Genomic DNA, 19,018 nt, shown 5'->3' on the forward strand with positions numbered 1-19,018 from the left:
GTGGTGCAGTGTTGTACTTACGATACCGGTTCGTTGAATCGTAACTTTTTATCTATAATAGACGAATTTAATATTCATTCAAAGTTTTATATTTAAAATTCACGTACGTACACATGGCTGTACGACGTGCTACAAACTGCCAGGGATATCTGACCACGCAAAGCCATGCGTAATCATCAAGGATAAGCCCATTATTTCAGGATGACTTATTGTAAAAAGTTACGATTCAACGAACCGGTATCGTAAGTACAACACTGCACCACAGAGCTAGCAAAATTATTAGAAAGTTTGACATTTTGCAAGTGTCAATTTAGTCTACGAGATTAAAAAACAGACTATAGTTGCCGCTCTCGATGTGTGACGTCACACACAGACATACGTACCAAGTACTTCTGTATAGCGTCGGTGGAGACGGGGTTCTTGCGCCACTGCTGCTGGTACACGAGGTCGCTGTCCAGCGCGAACGTGTCGGCCAGCGCCAGCGCCTCGCTGTAGTTGCCGCTCTCGATCTGAAATATAGCGAAACATAATATCATAAATCATTACCACACATAATCTACAAACATCGAACTGTGGGAACGCTGCGGTGATCAAGCGATCAAAAGTTACAAGTCTAACTGGGTCTTCCACGATCCGAGGGGACCCCGATCACATACCAAGGCAAGCCAATAGCAAGTAGATTGGAATCAGCAAGGAAAGATAATGATAAGAGAGGAGAGAGGAGGAGAGGCGGACGATCAGCACAGAGGCAAGGAAGGACAAGCGCTGGCGAAGCGCTGTGGGATGCCCTAGCTCTGCCTTTTTATCAACTTCCTTATGTACTCCCCCTAAATGCTCTCACACCTTTCTTGTTGTAGTACATAAAGGAACATATAGGGGGAGTACATAAGGCCATTGAATAAGGGTGTACATTGTACATAGTAGTAGCATATGAAAGAGCACAAAGGCATATAATGGGAGTACATAAGTGAATAGATAAGGGAGTCCAAAAGACAAGTACATAATGTCAGCTTGAGATTTTTGCGTCACATTTTCTTCCTAGCAAAAACACATAGACAGGTAAAGATTGGGTGCTTTAGGGTACTGTCCCATCTTAGACGTTCGAAAAGCGTTTTTTTTCACCCTAGTTTAAATAAATCCTCTTTTAACCACTCACCTTCCTAGAGAACAGTTCAGTAGGCGTGGTACTCTTGAGTCCCAACAGACGATACACTCGCGACACAACAGTGATGCGCCGCGGCTTCGGCTGGAACGTCTCGATGTCCGTTATCGCGTACAGTATAGTTTTTATTAGCTCTTTTGCGACTTCCAACATTGTGTCTTCCGTGTCCGATTCTACTTTTACTACTTCCATCTGGAATGTTAATGTTGAATTAGTGTTTGGGATGAAAATGAGAGGGGGCTACATTAAAAATAGGAAAAGTTTAAAACTTTCTTACTTTAAGAGCGTGTACGCTCGGCGCGCGATGTCAACTTTAGGTAATTCAACGCAAAAAATCGCGCAGACTAGCGTCGCGGCTGTGTGCGTGCCTATCATACTTCACGTATAGTCACACAAACCATTTTGATCCTTTCGAGTGAAATAGGTAGAACAAAAATATATTATTTAGTCAATAGTTAATAGCGAGAAAATAGTTTAAGTCTATGGATGACTAAAATATAAAAGCATGAAAATAAGTCGTTAATACTTACACTCTTTTGCAAAAAAATCGGGCACCTATGAAAACCTTGGTGAGGACTTTCTGTATACCTATTACATACAATTTTCAACAGTACTAAATAGTCGACTGATGATTAATGGCAATGTTAAGAGTTTCTGTATTTTAACCGATTTCAAAAAAAAGGAGGAGGTTTCAATTAGATTGTTTTGTGATTGTTCTCAATTTGATTGTTCTCGATTTCTCAAAGACGCCTGGACCGATTTGAAAAATTGATTGTTTATATGAATGGTCCAGTCCATCCAGACCGAAAAATTGTGGTCAAATAACAACAATTGCTGGAAAGCAAAATATTGGTGAAGAGCTTGGGTTTACCATTGCAAATAAAGTTTTAAGTTTTCTATCCTATATGCTTCAAAAGTTATTCGGGATCAAAAGTCAAAATTTGGGTACATCCAAAATGAACATATAAATAAAATTATAGCTCGATTGGTAACATACATCTGCAATAAGTGATTTCTAGCCTAAGGAATCCGCCATATTGGATTAAGACTCGCGACACATTTTTTTTTTTCGAGTTATTTATAGCAAGCCCTTTCATTTGATACCCATATCGTAGGAATGCATTAAAAACATTTTTTTCTCCATCTTGGGTATACCGCCATATTGGATATAGAATCATACATTGTCATTAAAACTGAACGTTCAAACAAAATTTCAACTCAATCGATAAAAAAAATATGTTTCAAAATTGAGCTTTAAATAAAATAGTAATGTATCAAGATTTGTTGGTCGCGCTTGAAATGTACTCTATTCTCGGCATCCACGGTAGAGGTTATTCACCCTACGCGATATGACGGAGCGACACGTCCTCTCTCTGTGAAGCCTCGCGGCGGTCTGGTTCGAGTTGACTCGCGTGCAGCGTTTTATAGTAGTTTTTAAATAATTTATAAAAAAATAAAAACGAGAGATTAAATTATAATATAAAGTTTATGTGTTAAAGAAAGAGTTATATTACTATAGTAAATAATTGTTATATTAAATTAAGTAAGATAGGTAGGTAAAAAAAGCATTTGAAATTCACAATTTTTCACATTGTTAAAATATTTTTTTCTGAAAGATAGAGACCTAAATCAAAAAATGTTTTCAACTAACTATAGGCATGGGGATTTCGTCTATGAGTAAAAAAATAAATATAATTAGATTTGCCACTGTTTTCACATGAATTTAAGCTTCGAAATAGACGCTGAACGGGAATTTTATAAAACATCTGTTACGTTATAGGGGTTTTCAGTATTTAATCTACACAAATTGAAATTTATGTTCAATTAACTATATAGACAGTGAAATTACCTTGCTTTATTAAAAATTAACATAGTTATAGGATAAGTAGTTAATTAGAAACAGTGGTTTGAAAAGTACCTTTGTAGGCCAAATGGCGCGCGGTTGACATACACGCTCTTAAAGATGGGGTGGTTTTTTTTTAAAAAAGGTCAGAATGTTTTAATTTTGAAAAATATTTGTACCACTTTTTTAGATACTCAATGTTTCTCATTCCACATTTTATACAGGTGCTACATTTTATAATCTAGAAACCATAGACATTTGATATCTCATAGTAATACTATTTATGTATTTCAATGAAAAATGGATGACGAATACTTACACTTTCATCGCTGCGTGACTTCTTGGCGGGCAGCACATTGCTCTCACACTCTAACACCATGAACGTACCGGCGTGGGCGCATGTTATCTGGTAAATAAATATTATTATTTTTATAATTAGCAAGAAAAATCCGACTCCATTATTGCCGGATCCAAAAACAGTTGTGAACGTATATTTTTTATAAAATTAGTAGATGTACCTTAGGAGATCCCTGGAAGAATTCAGGCTTCTTTCCAAGAATATTAGCCATAGTTTCTATATCGCATATAGTAACCGCTCCACTGAATCTCGACACTATAATCTCCTGCAAACAAATACCTAATTTACCTATCACATCCCATCATATATTACCATGTCATATAAAAGTCATATATCATTTACACATAAAATGAACAAGCAACTCTAACTCCGTAGCAATAACACTAATTTTCACTAACCTCATTACTCCACCAGTTAATATCTCCCGGGAAGAATACACTCAGGTCTTTCTTCCCCGGTTTTTCATCCCCAGCTAATGGGTTTCTCAAGTCAAAGTGTGGTTGTGTGTTGAGAGGCCAACGGTAGACCAGTTTGAGGAGTGGGAGTCGCCACACTGAGACGTCGCCGTTGCAGTGGAGGCAGACCAGCTTGCTGCCGTCAGGGGAGAGCTCCATTTGGACTATGAACGCCTAGTATATAGGTCACAGAAATAAAAAAATATGTTGAATGAATCCTTGGTTTTGTAGAATGATTGTTTAAAGTTTATCGTTTCTTTATTATGAAAAAGAACAACACTTCAGAAATTGGTTAAGTGACATTTTATTTATATCTTCAAAACCACTCTTCTTCCTTGCCTTCAGAATACTCACATCTACGTTACTCGAGGTCGAGTTTGACTTATTACTATTAGCGACTCGACCTCGAGTAACCAGCTGTTGATTTTTACTTTATATGACATCGTTTTCAAAACCAGTAACTTTGGCGAACCTTACTAACTAGAAGTACTCGTAAAACATTCACTCACCAAGTGGTTAGAGTATCGGAAGGGCACATAGAGCTTGAAGCGGTCGGTGGCGAGCGCCTCGAGCTCGTCCGACACTACGGACAGCTTGTAGTACGGTTCTTCATTCAGAATCCGCCATGCTGTGATGCCGGCGCTTAGGGATGATGTCGGCTCCTGTGAGGAAATATTTTATATACTAAGGTACTATGGCGAGAAGAAACAGAGGAAAAAATGCTGGACAATATAAACTGTCCAACTGAGATTCAAAATAGTACTGAGTTGCTTGTAGTCCTCCTTTCTCCTATTGTAAAACAACATTGAGTTTTGGTTATTTGTTAAATTATGTATTACTTTTGGTACTAAACTTTTCAGTTATGTATTTACAAGGCTTGAGCCTGGTTGTTGAAAGTCAAATATTTGTTTTTTCAAATGCGCCAAGAATCTATAGCCAAGATTGTGAAAATAGAAGCCCTTATTGGGAAATAGAAGCCATTATTAGTGGCATTTTTATCTTGCAAAAAAAGGAGTAATCCAATCGAGGTGTCTATCACTAACTCACCTTAGCAGATCCCCTCGGCACGCCCGCGACATAGAGCGTGGCGTGTGGCTCGCAATACTTGAGCGCCGCCACGCCGCCCGGGAAACGGAACGAGTGGTGCAGCTTGCAGCCGTCCGTCTGGGACACTAGGAACCCGCGCAGCTTGCCGTCGTACGTCACTACTAGGACTTCCCAGTTCCTATGGATGGACAGATATACTTTAATAGGTGCACTAATATTTTCATTTTTTATTTTAAAGTAATTAATATGGTGACATAATGAGCTGTTACCGCTAAGAGCAATCCCTTTCAGACAATCTTGACAATGTGTAGAACTTAGTAACAGTTTGATAGTAGATAGAACACTTGTGGTAATTTATAAAATGATGAATCTTACCATTTTGTATCTTTGACTCTGAGGGGCATGAATATGATGTCAGCAACAGCATGGGTGTTGTCTGTGCATTCTAATCCACCTGGTCTTGAGCAATCCTGAATGCAGAATAATAATATTAGCATAGTAAAAAGAGAAGTTTAATTTTGTTAGAAAAGAAACTTTTAAATTCTTTGTCATGCAAGTTTCAACTCAAAGTAAATGCACAGAAAGTTGATTTTAACAACAAAAACAACTGGTTTTACTACATAATTATTAATTGATGATCTTTGTCCTAACTTACAATTGGAATGTTGAATAGGCTGGAAGCAGTCAGGTCAAAGAAGCTGACCACACCGTTACCATAGGCCAGCACCACAAATGAGCAATCTGGACTCCACACCAACTTTCTCCATTGAGGATATGCATCACGACTCACTGAACCATAAGCAGAAAACTCATCAATAGGTGAAAGGAGGTTTAAATTAAATTCTAATTGATAAGGGTAAGGCCTATATGACTGTGGGTTTTCTAGATTTTCTGTTATTTATATTTATATGATAAGTGTGTTCTATTGTACTATTGTCATTTTAGAGAACTTAGAGAGTAACCTTAGAAACACGTTTTTGCTGAACTATATTTTAACGTGTATTTAGGAAGATTACTTTGCTAAACACATACTCCTCTTGAAAACTTATATCATATAACTAGGTTTTCACCCTAAGACTATGCCTTAGTCATGTTAAAGCCAGCTACAGAAGCTGCAATTTCACAGAAAGATTAGGTCACAAATACAAAAAGTTTTATACAATTACCTGTTGTTCTAGCAGCAATCGTAGCATACTCTGAGCGTTTCGTTCTGATCTCCAATATATTATCTGTCAATACTGCTATCACTTTACCCTCGTCTCCTAAGGCTATGTGCCATTTTTGTTGTTTTTCCAAGTGCCTAAGCAAAATAAAAATATTTAAGCCTGTATTCGCTGATGAATTGATTAATTATACAGTAGTGATTTAGTGGGAATGTAGTACTTACGCTGTTACGTTGTCAATTAGATTCTTTTTAGGCCCCAAGAAGTTCATCCATCGCCAAAGAGCTGATATGTTCTCAGGCAGAATACTGTCAGACTTTTGCTGAAACAAATATGCATTAACAATTTACTTTGTTTTGAATGTTTAAAAATGAGTAAAGCAATCCAGCACTTAGTTCAAGTATCATGAATATCATCAAAAAGCTACCAAAATTATTCAGATATCAGGGAGCGATAATGTTTATAAAAACAAAAATATGTTAGCACTTACAATGTATTCTGGCTCCGGTTTCCATTCTGAAAATACATACAGCTCGTGCAGAATAGACTTCTTTTCCTCCATGTTTACCCAATATATTGTACTATCACATAAATTCAAAATAAATGCACTTTTTCACAATCATTGCAGTAATGAAAACTGCAAATCGATTGGTTGGTCAAATATCGACCGTATGTTTTTGACAGAAGTTGGACAACCGAGCAATATCAACATTATCAACCGTTCATAAATCCAATAACCGTACAACGCATAGAATTGTAAAATCTGTTTCTGCACGATAATTATACGTCAGTGTCAAATACAAACAAAGACGGGATTCCGAGGAGGTTATGTGTCTTAAAATCAGTTAAAAGATACCAAAAAATAAGCGTAATTAAATATTATCATGGATATATTGAGCGAAGTTTACTACAAGGTAACTTGCTACTAGCTAGTTATTGGAATAGAAACCGTTCCAATTAAATTCAATTACTTTCTTACTCTTAATTTGTTGTCATTTATTTTTCAGAGCGCAGCCGAAAATGAAAGGAATTTTCGTTTCTGGGAGAATTATTTACAGAGTTTGAAGAATTTAGATTTCAGTGAATACAGTGACAAGTTAAAGGTTCCTATTTTAGTTCCAATTGGTAGCAGGATATTGTTTAGGGGAGAGCTGAAACATACAAATGAAGTAACTGTTGCTCTGGGGGCGGATTACTTCGCTAAATGTTCACTGAAACAAGCTGAAGTGCTGCGACAACATAGAATCAAAGGTATCTTGTTTCTTATAGTAATTTATGGTAAACAGACTTGAATATTTAGGATTGGGTATTATTTTTGAATAATGCCATGAATATTGTTTCAGATGCTCAATCTAAACTGGACATCTTCCAGAAAGAAAAAGACTATCTAGAAAATCAGATGTCATTTACAAAGAAAAATGTTTTCGATAATCAAGGGAAGGAAATTATTGAGTACTATAGTGAAGAGGATGATAAAGCATGGAGGTTAAAACATAGAGAAAATGTACGACAATACGTACAAAACAAAGGTAAAGAAGAGAGGGTTGAGGCAGAAGATATAACTGATGAAGAACTATGGAACAGACTTGAAGAGCTGGAACTGCAAGAAGAATTAGAAAATGAACTAAATACAGAAGATTACAATGAAGACTTACCTAAAATGAAACAAGATAAAGACAATTCATTAATCTTGGATGAAAACTTCACCAAAACAGACCAACAAGAACAGTATGAAAAAACGAATCTCGAAAAGAGTGAAAAAGAAATAAATGCCAAAAGAGTTACTTTTAAAGAAAGTGATACTTCTGAAGAATCATCAAAAAGTGACATACTGCAGCATATCATGGATAGACAGAATGAATTGGAGGAAAGACTATTTGAATTGAAGAATAGAGACAGGGCACAAACTAAGAGTGAAAATGATTTGATGTCGAGGCTAGATGAACTTGAACAACTTGATGAACTGGAAGATGAAATGAATAGGTATAAGTAGTTTATTGAGGGTGATTGAAATGTACTGTATATTATAGATAGGAACTTAAATAATTTTGACTCTGTTGTTCACAGGTTAGAAGATATTATTGAAAATGAAGATGTGGAAGAAGAAGAAGATGATGAAGATGACTCAAATATACCAGAACCACATAAACTTGAAAGAAGGGTTTCCTTTATTGATGAGGATGACAGTGAAACATTAGAGCTCACTTTCAAGCATAGTCCTGTAGAACCACAGCATGAACCTTATGACCCTGCCAAAGGTATACAGAAACCTAGTGATGTCTATGCAGCTCATTCCAACCTCTTTGGGACTACATCTATCCTCAAAAAGTCGAAGTATGAAGCAGTGGCTGAACCAAAAGTGAAAAAGCCGAAAATTGTACTGTTTGATAGTCAGGATAGTGAAAGTGAAAGTGAAGATGAAGAGCATGAAACTATTGTGGTGAAAGATGTTGTTGAAAAGGAAAAACAGTCAAAACCTGTTTTGTTAAATCAAGCAAGGCCTACAAGTTTATTTAAGAAGAAAAGAATGCAAAAGAAATCCTAATAAATCAATGTAAAGGGCAAAAATATAAAATTATTAATCCTATTATAAAATGTTTCATTTGGCAACTACCATTAATAAGAAATAAAAATATTTCTGAACGAACTGTAATTTTGACACTGACGTAACATCTGACTTTGACAGGAAATAGGAATTATTTTTAGGTTATGTTGTGACTGGTTGTGGGTCGTTTTATAATCATAAAAAGATCAAATAACTTTACATTCTTACTTAATTAACGTTATCAAAATGCTATCACGCAGCTGGAGGCATTTGTGTCGGCGGTATTCTCAAGCTGCTACTTTTAGAACTGCTGAGAACTCACCCGTAAGTGCACCTTCAACAAATGGAAAAATATAATTATAAGAATTCAGACTAAAAGCTATTAAGTATTTACAACTAATGACTAAAACTGCGTTATATTTACTGCAGGCACAACACAATGAGAAGCAAGAAGGTTTATTTTACACATTGAATCCTGATCTATGCAAACAACTTTTCGGCCATGGCGGGCTTCCAAAAAGTTTCAAGCAGCAGACCAAGACGTTTACAGAAACTGCCATAATGGTACGCCAGCCAGCATTAGACCTTATAAATTGTATAAGGTCTAGTGATATGAACCAACCAGCCATCAGATATGTGCTATGTATCCTTTTGAACTTACATTGTTTTGTGCCTTGAATGGTCCAAGGAGGTTTACTATCAGACCAGGAGATGCTTACAGAGTCTTTGGTGGACCCAACACCTTCCATCCAGGATGTTTGTGTAACATACTAGATAAAAATCTTGGAGTTTTGCATCTTTACATAGTAAGGCCCTATGAAATTATTTAATAGAAACTTGAGCGAAAGGTAAATTAATTAGATGCAAGTTTGTATATCAAAAAAATCTGTAATTGTTTCTTCGTGCTGAGGCTATTTTTTTTTTCCTTTTTTAAACTAATCTATTACCTTCATACGCATAAATATCCTTAGCATTATACCAGATGGTGAGAAAGGCACAGGCAAGTCTATAACCATGGCACATCTTCTGCACTATGCCCATGAAGAGGGCTATCTAATTGTACATGTTCCATGGGGTAAGAATATTTAATTTATTTATTCTTTATCGACATAACCTTCTTACATGACAACAGCCACCATAACCAGTATTCGGACATCATCTTATCTACATGAACTAGAGGCAATAAGAATAGGTTTTCCAGTTATGTTAACACCCATTACACAAGCTTATTAACTTACAGGTACATTTTTATTAATATAAATTATATATTATTTAACAATAGATTCTGTACAATTTCATCACAGAAAAGACAAATATGAAATAGAATGTTCTCAGGCATATACTTCTATCTGCTGAGTTAGGCACATTATATCCTTGCCTATAATAGAATTTTACCACCAATCTACCACAAAAAATATATGATTTGTTGGAACTAAGGAAATATCTAAACAATTCTTTTATATTACAGTATCAGAATGGCTGAGGCGTCTTCCACGTCACAAGGAGATGGTCAACTCGCCGACTCGCGAAGGTTTCGTTGATTTGCCGATCGACGCCGCCGCCTGGCTCATACACTTCAAAAGCCAGAACCAGACATTACTCAAATCTAATGATGTAAGTATAAATACAACAAGAGCTGTATAGTCTTTTTGGCTTTATACAATGTCTAGAAAATGAGAAAATTAAGGCTTTGCCTCATTTCAATCTGAATCATGATAGATCATCAGCTACTAACTTTAACATATATATTATCTACTGGCTAATAAAATTTTATCTTTTTATTCACAGTTGAAAATCTCAAAAGAGTATGTATGGAGCAAGCGTGAGAAGACAGAAGAAGGTTCTCCATTGTCTGCGCTGGTAGAACACGGCATTACTCGCGTGAAATACGCCTGTGACGTCATTGATGCACTCATTGATGAGATCAAGATACTATCCAACAACAAACAGTAAGTATTATGTACAGGAAATCTTTTAATGATGTCTCTCTTTAGGAGCTACTTTTTTATTAATGTTTGAGTCATATTCTTCATTCCAAACTTGTTTTATTGCAATTCATAATCAAAGTCTGGAAATTGTATAATTAATAAAAGAGGGGACTCCCTTTTTTATGTCTTTGCTAGTATTTAAAAGTTATTTTTACCATTTCATTTAATGTCAATTTTATTGTTTATATTTTAGATGCAAAACCTTTGTTGCAATTGATGGGTTCAACAGTTTCTTCTACCCATTGACGCGGCTCAACACGCCCACCAAGAGGAAGGTCACACCTGAAGAGGTCACACTTACTACAACATTTTTAAAACTCACTACTAATGACTGGGTGAGTTAAGGTGGTTTTTTTAGTACATACCTTTGATTCCTCCTGTGAAACTGTGTATGTGTGTTGATTGTCGATATTTAACATCTGCTGGGTGTCTACTGCCTAAAATTTATTAATTTTTTCTTAAACAATTTGAGAATATTCTTAAATTGAGAAAATTTTCTTCCAACAGACAAATGGTGCTATTGTCGTATCTGCAGACCAGTTAGCAGTTCCTGATACTAATCAAGAAAGTCACTTTCCAAGATATTTGCTCTACAAAAAGGTATTTATAGAAATATATGCTGTTCACAAAATAAAAATTGTGAAACCTAGATTTAAACCACAGAAAAGCTAGGAATACATGGCCTCCTGTCTAATTATGTTAGTATTTGAATTTTTTACAATTAAATTTTTATTTTATCTGATTTTCGTTGATAGATATTAAGTGAATTACAAGAATTTACTTTATAATATTTATTTTTCTAAAGGATAAATTATTAAATAAATTTATTTTTCAGGGCTTTGAACACCTAGATCCATTTGTGCCAATAGAGGTAGGCAGATACAGTGACAAGGAGTTCCTATCCTGTGCAGAGTACTACAGGGACCGGCTATGGCTCCGAGGCCCCCCAGAGATGGAGACAGAGTTGAAGTTCACCAGTGCATGCAACCCTTACAGGTTCATGGAGCAGTGTGCACCTTTGTAGTTTTATAAGATTCGTAATATAATGTAGTTGGTATTTAATTCTTGTATTATTTTAAATTACCCCACAAAAATTAATTTTCACTGACTTTTAGATTACTACCTAAGCAGGCGTATAAACCACTCCTCAATGAACCAAGAATAAAACAAAAACGAAATTGATTTTAATAATTTATTTGCTGAACATAATATCTACAGAGTTAGCGCTTACAACAAGAACTTAAACATCATAGCCGACAATGTGGCGTTTGCCGATGCACTCTCCAATGTAGAACCAGAAAATGACTTCAGCACCAACGAGGGCGTTCAGGGTCGCTTGCTTGACGGTCTGGTTCTTCCATGCGCCGGTCTTGGCGCTAGTCAACAGCTTGCCAATGCCAGCCTTGATCTGTGGGATCTCGCTTAGCTTGGGAGGCGCCAGCTCTACGCGAGCATACTTCATGAAGATGTTGAATTTGGGCCGGGCGAGGGTGATTGCCGCTGGAAAATTTACATAAATTTAATTAATTGAAACACTCGAGTACGGTAAAGCTATGACAGTTAGTTAAGTAGTTGGTACCACTCTTAACGTCTAATTAACAATTTATGAACGAAACAGTGTGGAAAAAAAGTATTGTTTTTCTCAATTATAGCAACCTAACCTTCAATCTGAAGATATATCCAGAATTACATAATGTCAGAGTTGAGCGAAACAGATCTTCTGATATGATTATATACGTAAATAAAATTAGTTGCTACTTACTGCTAACTAGAGCTGGTATTTTGCCGACTGCACTTGCCATTTTGCTAGTTTAATCAAAACAATTGAAGTGCAATCCTAAAATTTAAGTTCGGAATGGAAATGGAAGGCAGAATACAATTTGACACTTGACAGACAAGCTGCCATTGATTAAAGTTTTTTGACAAATAGAGAAGTATACTCCAGACTATAATTATTAGTGAGATATTAAGAAACTATAAATTAAAATCTACAAAAATTACTTACGATACACATTTTGTTAATTTAGAAACATAAAAAATAAATAATTTTGGGTACAAAATATACCAAATTCAATGGAATGACTTTCTCTCACTGACCTCTATACTTACACACTCAGAGGTCAGTGCTTTCTCTGGTCCAATTTCATAGCCCTATCGTATCTTTTATCTAGCTCTTTCACATGGAAAGTAAATATTACTATCTCTGTCAGAAAAGTCTGTTTTTAATATTGTGTCCTAGTAACACTGGTCGTGCTACGTCGATCATTTTATGTCAAACGTGTTTCTTTCTGTTCTAATTGTCAAAAACCGGCGATAGATGCATTTTCTATAAATTTTGCTAATTTTTAATAGAATAGAATAGTGTGAATATATAATCAGAGTGAAATCTGATTTATTAGATAATAGAAATGTATTTTCATGGTATGTTTTCACTTAATCATAGAATAATACTAACATTAGCGTGGCAAACAAAAACAGTATATTACTGGTATTTTATTGGAATATCTGGAGATTTATTACTTGGAATAGTATTTTCACTATATTTTTGAACATCTAGTAGCGTAAGATTGGTTCGAAATGGTCTTGTTTGTGTTAAAACATAGGGACACGTCATTCTTATTCAGGCGTCGCCGGCCTTTCAGAGCGCTGTAAAGGTTATTTATTCTGTCTGCCTTCAATCCAATTAGATTAGTGCAGTAAAAAAAATATGGACAAAAAAAATAATATCAATATTCAATATAATAATTTCAATTTATTCATCCATGTAAACAAAGTATTCACACATAAGAAATGTTATCAGCATTTACCATAATTAAATCGTAAAACACGGCTGTAATAGCCTCACTAAACATTTTATTTCATTTTCAGGCCTATTCCTGTTATTACTAAGTACACTAGCGCTAAGCAATGGAAACACTCTGCAAGGAACTATAGACATCAAAAGACTGCAGAATATACTTCAGGAAAATGTGAAGAGCAAAGATATCACAGCTCTATACTACTCCATTAAGGGGCTAGCAGAGTTAAATGCTGACATTCCTAATATTTGTGAGGTGAGGAACATTATATTTTAGATTTGTATCAGGATAACATCATTATCAACAATTGTTATGTAAATTATGCTGTATTGGCATTGGGAGTAAGTGTGTACGTTTTATAATATTTACATTAACATATGAATGGGTACTGCAAACAGCATCACTTAAAAACCTTTAATAACATATCTCAGTCTGTTGAAAACCGCATGAAAATGGGTTCATCCAAACGTGAGAGAACCACCACAAACATACATACATTCAGCTCAAACTAAGCACCTCTATTATTTAAAAACATGTAAACAAACATTACAGAATCTCAAAACCATCAAATACGACAGCAAGAACATTGAGCAAGTGTTCCAATTGGCCAACGCAGCGGCCATCTCCAACTGCCAGAACTCTTTGAAACCCGACGTCATCAACCCGGCGACCCAGCTGTTGGAGAAGAAGGATGCCACCATACCTGATATCTACCATGCTGTGTACACCCTGAGGGCTTTTGGAAAAGGCTCTGTGTATGATAAGGAAGATGCCTTGAAGAACCTTATTCATTTGTTGAAGAAGGATGATTCTCCGGCTAAGTAAGCGTTTTACTTACTTTGAAAATATCTCTTTGTAAAGTGAAAACTTCTTGTCAGGCATTATTTAGTATAAGATAGAGACTGATGAAAGTGACAAATATTCAATACACACTTTAAAATTCTGCAACTACCTTTAATAGGTAATAAAAACATTTTATGACCTAGCGATATCTTGCAGCGCTATACTGCACTAAAACTATGTAATTTTTTCCTTGTGGTTTATAGTGTTGTAAAAAAGCCAGGAATGTCCAAGACCAGCCTACCCAATTATCAATGTCAGCTACTCCTTACATTTACATTGTAAATACACTTACTATAAAAAACCCAAAACCAAATTCAATCGACCTTCATTGAAAAATACATAACATGCTAATCACCAAACTTCACCCCTAGCTATGGCTACGTGTTCGCGCTATGCGAGCACATGGGCTGCGGCGCGTGGACCGCCTCCCACGCCGAGGGCGTGCTGCTGGCGGCTGACGAGAGCGACTCCAAGGCACTGCACTTTGAAGGAGGCTTGCCTGTCACTGCTAACCTGCTTGGTAGTATTCAGAGGTGAGTTGTTTAGAAATATTTTTTTATGTAGTTATATTTGTACACTAGTCTTGGTAAAACATGTTGGGTCAAACTTAAATATTATATTTTTTTTACTAGCAAGAAAAGAAGTACAGTAAGACCTGTGTAGTGTTTATGTGTGAGTGTACATGTAGTGCAATGTTTGTCTATTTATGTCCCCAGTATCTCTGAAGAAGTAACTTTCACATTTCAAAACTATAGTGAATTTCAGGCACAGTTTTAAACAGACTTAAATAATATGCAGTTGTCAATCCTCTTCCCATTATGTTTCCGTGTATGAACATTTAAAGTTAAATGTATGTACTTTAAGAAATAGTATACTCCTTATTGTAACTGAGAATATTAAATTATCATCAATATTTTAACAGGACTTACAAAAACCTGAAGAAGCCATCCCCCCTGACTGAGGAGCAGAGGTACAAGTTCGCGGAGTACCTGCTCTCCAGGAGATCGGTAAACACGCCTAAAGGTGCCTCCTTGTTGATCGAAGCCGCCACCGCTCTCGCTGACGATGTGGTAAGGATAAATAAGTAGATGTATCAAAAAATCCCTGTGCCCAGTAACAAAAAAGATTGTATAGCTAAAGATATTTTATTGATATTAAATGTATTTAGATTACATTTCCATGCCTTGCGTCTGCTCAATGAGTCATAATGTAGTTAACCAGGCTTGGAAAAACAGCTTGCGTCGTAACATAAGCTGTTTTTCATATACAAGCAGCATACAAGAACATAAGCTCCTGAATGAATCCTTTGCTTACCAAACAAAAATTAAAGTGTCAAACAATCCAGCTAAGCATCTTTTGTTTTCCACAGCCATCCCCCATCAGCATCGCAATCAAAGGCAAGAAATACATCACCTCAGACTCAGATACCATCGAGTTCTCAATCTCCGACCTCATTGGTCGTCCCGTCAAGTTCCTGAAGCCCGAAGAAGTTGTCGCTCAATCCGGCACTCGTCTAGCTGATGACGTAGTTGTCCTATCTAAACAACCCCTAACACAGAAAGCTAACGAACCAACAACTTTCGTCCTTAATCTTAGCAAGATTAAGGCTCAATATGGCTTGTATAAAATAGCTTTAAGTGCTGGAACAAAGACAGCTAATGTGAATGTAGCAGTTTTGGGAGAGATTCAAGTGACCAGTGTTGAAGTTGGTATCGGCGATGTGGATGGAACTACGAGCCCTAAGTTGACGACTGTGGCTTATCCTAATAAGCTGACTGAGAAACTACAGGCTGATCATTTGCAAAAGTAAGTGATAAACAAATAATATTGTACCATAATGTATTTTCTTACATACTAACTTACTAGTTTTCGAACGTCAAAAACTAAAACTTATGTGTTTATGCTAGAAAAAAGTGGCGACTACATGATATATTAATAAGTAATTTATTACTTAGGGTAACGCTGAAGTTCAGCGTGCGTGACAAATACAACAAAGCTGTGTTGGTACAACAAGCCTTCGTACGCGTCGCCACCGCTTCTGGGGACCACGAGACCATCTTCGTGGCTGAGCCTGACAACGCTAAGGCTTACAAAGTCGAACTTGTGAGTATTTTGTGCTAATAACACAGATTGTGGTCAGTGGTGTAAATGAAAAGTAAATGTTTCTGTTGATATTGGCACAAAGATGGTTAAAGGAAGATTGAGTGTTGCTTAGCTTTTGTGTTTTATAAAGTTATTGTTTCTAGCTATATGGTTACTCCTTATCCAGTCATAGTTAGTTATTTCAAAAATAACTAACGCAGGTTATAAAAAAAAAATGTGGTAAACAGAAGGAATATCTTGATTTAAAATATCAATTATTGTTTGGTTTCATAACTTCTAGTTCAATCCAATAAAATCACCAACTCTCATTGAGCATATATGGTGACTAACGCTCAATCCTTCTCTGTGTCAAAGAAGGCCTGTGCCCCGAAGTGCGACGGTAAAAAAGCTGAATAAAAGGCCTAAAGCACAAAATATTAGTACATATTATTTTTTGTTTAGAACGTGGGCGGCATCGCGAAGCACCTGAACTTCGTGTCGGGCGGCTACTCGCTGACGATGTACCTGGGCGACAGCGCCGTGTCCAACCCCATCGCGTGGCACATCGGAGAGGTGCTCTTCAACTTCGGCAAGGACGCTAATGCTGTTGGTGAGTTATTGTACCATCATCATGTTATATCAGCCTACTGTATCTACTAATGAGAATTGATCTAACAGGCAGGTAGATATTGAATAACATGTATGATGCGAATATACGGAGTTTGAGACCAACGGGCTTTGGCACTCTTTATTTACCTATGGTTAAGTCAAATAACATACAAGCTAGCTGCTATACTTTTGGATAAGCATGTGGATAATAAAAATTTAATTTGATTATTCCCCAGAAAGATGAATAAAGTTAAGGGGGTAGTTGTGTATTAATTTTCTTGCAGTGTACTTTATTTCAGTCTTCGTCCAATGCTTATTTACTAAAGTAAGGTCCTTGTATATACTTCGATGAGATCCTGTTCCACCGTCAGGGACATAAGGCCCGCAAAAAGATTTTTACTCTTACTACCTATTATTTACCTACTTAGTTATTCCAACATATATCATTAGCATTAGCATAATATCGCATTGGAGTAACCTGAAATAGTAAATGTATATAGATAAAAAAATAAACATATTTGTGTGCCAGGTGCCCCAGTAACGTCAGCGCCGGCCACGTACCGCGGCTTGCTGCCCGAGATCGCGCACATCTTCCGCTCGCCCGAGGCGCGGCCGCCGCGGCTGGTGTCGGACGTGTTCGCGGCCGCCTGCGCCGCGCCGCTGCTGCTGCTGCTGCTGCTGTGGGCGCGGCTCGGCCTCAACATGAGGAACTTCCCTCTCACGCCCAGTGCGCTGGTATTCCATGTCGCTTTGGGAGGTATGTATGAAGACTATGTGCTTGAAGATAGCTTCAAGTTTTTCAATTCTTCTCCACGTTTTTTTTTGGTTTTCAGTATAAGCTCCGTTTTGTCACACTCCTCTCTGCTTTCAACGTATCAAATATGTTGCACGGTTTTTACAAAAGTTATCTCAAGTATACACTCGACAATAGCGAGAGCCAAAACAACGGACAGATTTTTTTGCAATAATTCACGCACATGCTCAGCGAAACCCGTTAATATGAAACCGCTCTTATTTACCAAGTATCATCCAAATTGTTTTCGTGGAAATGGAACCGACATATCAAATCACTAATGACCCTCCCTCCCACAGCGTCCCTCGGTCTGTACGGCGTGCTATGGCTGCAGCTGTCGATGTTCGACACGATGCGCTACCTGCTGCCGCTGGGCGCCCTCACGTTCCTGTCGGGGCACCGCCTGCTGCGCCGCCTCGCACACGACAAGGCCACGCGCTAAGCATCATGTATCTGTAGTATGACCAATGTGTCTTGGCCATTGTGGTAATCTTTTCGTAAATAAAGTCGATGAGCCTATCGACATTGCGTGAGAAAATAGCTCGATGTTTGATATGTAAAGTTTGGTAAGTGCCGTCCTACTAAGTTACACAAGATCGGCTACAGCATCATATTAACATCGACACGGATTGCCATAAATAAAAATAGAAGTGAATAGTAAAGTTTGGTAGGTAGGTCACTATTGTTCGCAATATTTTCTCTACTGCGCAGATAAGGTTATTTGCCAAGGTATTATGGTCATACTATACGTATACAATACATAGTTACACAAATAAAGTAAGAGGATGCTAGTTCTATTTGCTGTGAATGATTGAGATATGATCGGGGATAGTTTGAATATTTCACAAGACGCGTTTTCCGTAGTTACACAATCTTTTTGTAATTGTAGTTTTCAAGCAACCTTCCGGATTTGAATATTGCAACTTGCACCATTGTTTTATTTTATTAGAGGCAAATAAGACTTATTGTTATAGATTTTATTTCTATCGAGGTTATGTATAATGAAGAGTCAATATGCATGTCAAGGCAAAGTCACATTCAATGCGCAATTTAATTTATCGATCTCCACATATTTCCAATGACTAAACGATGACTATGTATGTGTGCTGTATTCTGTTTAAACAACAGGATGCAGAATTATATTAAAATTAATGCGACTTTCATTTGTTGCGGTCATTCAAGAACTCTACGGAAATGTTAACCACTTGCAATATTTAAATGATAGGTACCGGTATCCAATTCAGTAGAGTTTTTGTATAACTCAATGAAATCAGTGTAATAATAATTTTACATACCTACCTAATAAAAATAATGTGATTCGTTATTTGTATT

General features: G+C 36.7%; 5 protein-coding genes across 6 annotated transcripts in view; 3 read left to right on the forward strand and 2 right to left on the reverse strand.

Annotated features, from left to right (window-relative positions):
• Window positions 1–6,704, reverse strand: part of LOC124629745 (NBAS subunit of NRZ tethering complex-like) — a 35,137-nt gene extending 28,433 nt beyond the window's left edge. Inside the window, exons 1-12 of one of the 2 annotated variants that reach the window (XM_047163281.1) lie at window positions 6,519–6,704; window positions 6,253–6,350; window positions 6,032–6,165; window positions 5,521–5,654; window positions 5,241–5,335; window positions 4,866–5,043; window positions 4,328–4,480; window positions 3,762–3,992; window positions 3,524–3,628; window positions 3,325–3,411; window positions 1,157–1,354; window positions 384–509 (exon numbers count right to left, since the gene is read on the reverse strand). In XM_047163281.1, the coding sequence (XP_047019237.1) occupies window positions 384–509; window positions 1,157–1,354; window positions 3,325–3,411; window positions 3,524–3,628; window positions 3,762–3,992; window positions 4,328–4,480; window positions 4,866–5,043; window positions 5,241–5,335; window positions 5,521–5,654; window positions 6,032–6,165; window positions 6,253–6,350; window positions 6,519–6,590 (1,611 nt within the window). In that variant the 5' untranslated portion in view covers window positions 6,591–6,704. Of the gene's footprint in view, window positions 1–383; window positions 510–1,156; window positions 1,355–1,439; window positions 2,177–3,324; window positions 3,412–3,523; window positions 3,629–3,761; window positions 3,993–4,327; window positions 4,481–4,865; window positions 5,044–5,240; window positions 5,336–5,520; window positions 5,655–6,031; window positions 6,166–6,252; window positions 6,351–6,518 lie in introns of those variants that run through there. The other variant, XM_047163288.1, reaches the window with a different exon arrangement.
• Window positions 6,705–6,785: 81 nt separating this feature from the next.
• On the forward strand, window positions 6,786–8,618 carry LOC124629769 (unconventional prefoldin RPB5 interactor-like protein). Its single transcript, XM_047163311.1, has 4 exons — window positions 6,786–6,942; window positions 7,036–7,279; window positions 7,372–8,011; window positions 8,096–8,618. The coding sequence occupies exons 1-4, from the start codon at window positions 6,913–6,915 to the stop codon at window positions 8,571–8,573; spliced, it is 1,392 nt and encodes a 463-aa protein (XP_047019267.1). The 5' UTR covers window positions 6,786–6,912; the 3' UTR covers window positions 8,574–8,618.
• Window positions 8,619–8,711: 93 nt separating this feature from the next.
• On the forward strand, window positions 8,712–11,623 carry LOC124629784 (28S ribosomal protein S29, mitochondrial). The gene is made up of 8 exons (XM_047163339.1): window positions 8,712–8,897; window positions 9,003–9,216; window positions 9,556–9,648; window positions 10,042–10,187; window positions 10,362–10,522; window positions 10,755–10,896; window positions 11,069–11,161; window positions 11,397–11,623. The coding sequence occupies exons 1-8, from the start codon at window positions 8,820–8,822 to the stop codon at window positions 11,583–11,585; spliced, it is 1,116 nt and encodes a 371-aa protein (XP_047019295.1). The 5' UTR covers window positions 8,712–8,819; the 3' UTR covers window positions 11,586–11,623.
• A 116-nt stretch (window positions 11,624–11,739) lies between these two features.
• LOC124629788 (ATP synthase subunit g, mitochondrial) lies at window positions 11,740–12,484 on the reverse strand. Its single transcript, XM_047163350.1, has 2 exons — window positions 12,324–12,484; window positions 11,740–12,061 (listed from the first exon to the last, which is right to left on the reverse strand). The coding sequence occupies exons 1-2, from the start codon at window positions 12,361–12,363 to the stop codon at window positions 11,802–11,804; spliced, it is 300 nt and encodes a 99-aa protein (XP_047019306.1). The 5' UTR covers window positions 12,364–12,484; the 3' UTR covers window positions 11,740–11,801.
• A 343-nt stretch (window positions 12,485–12,827) lies between these two features.
• On the forward strand, window positions 12,828–19,010 carry LOC124629762 (dolichyl-diphosphooligosaccharide--protein glycosyltransferase subunit 2). The gene is made up of 10 exons (XM_047163298.1): window positions 12,828–12,982; window positions 13,430–13,614; window positions 13,912–14,180; window positions 14,574–14,735; window positions 15,125–15,272; window positions 15,572–16,008; window positions 16,158–16,305; window positions 16,747–16,894; window positions 17,423–17,650; window positions 17,986–19,010. The coding sequence occupies exons 1-10, from the start codon at window positions 12,970–12,972 to the stop codon at window positions 18,126–18,128; spliced, it is 1,881 nt and encodes a 626-aa protein (XP_047019254.1). The 5' UTR covers window positions 12,828–12,969; the 3' UTR covers window positions 18,129–19,010.
• The last annotated feature ends 8 nt before the right edge of the window (window positions 19,011–19,018 follow it).

The sequence above is a fragment of the Helicoverpa zea genome, chromosome 1 (assembly GCF_022581195.2).
Source record: "Helicoverpa zea isolate HzStark_Cry1AcR chromosome 1, ilHelZeax1.1, whole genome shotgun sequence".
NCBI lineage: Eukaryota > Metazoa > Arthropoda > Insecta > Lepidoptera > Noctuidae > Helicoverpa > Helicoverpa zea.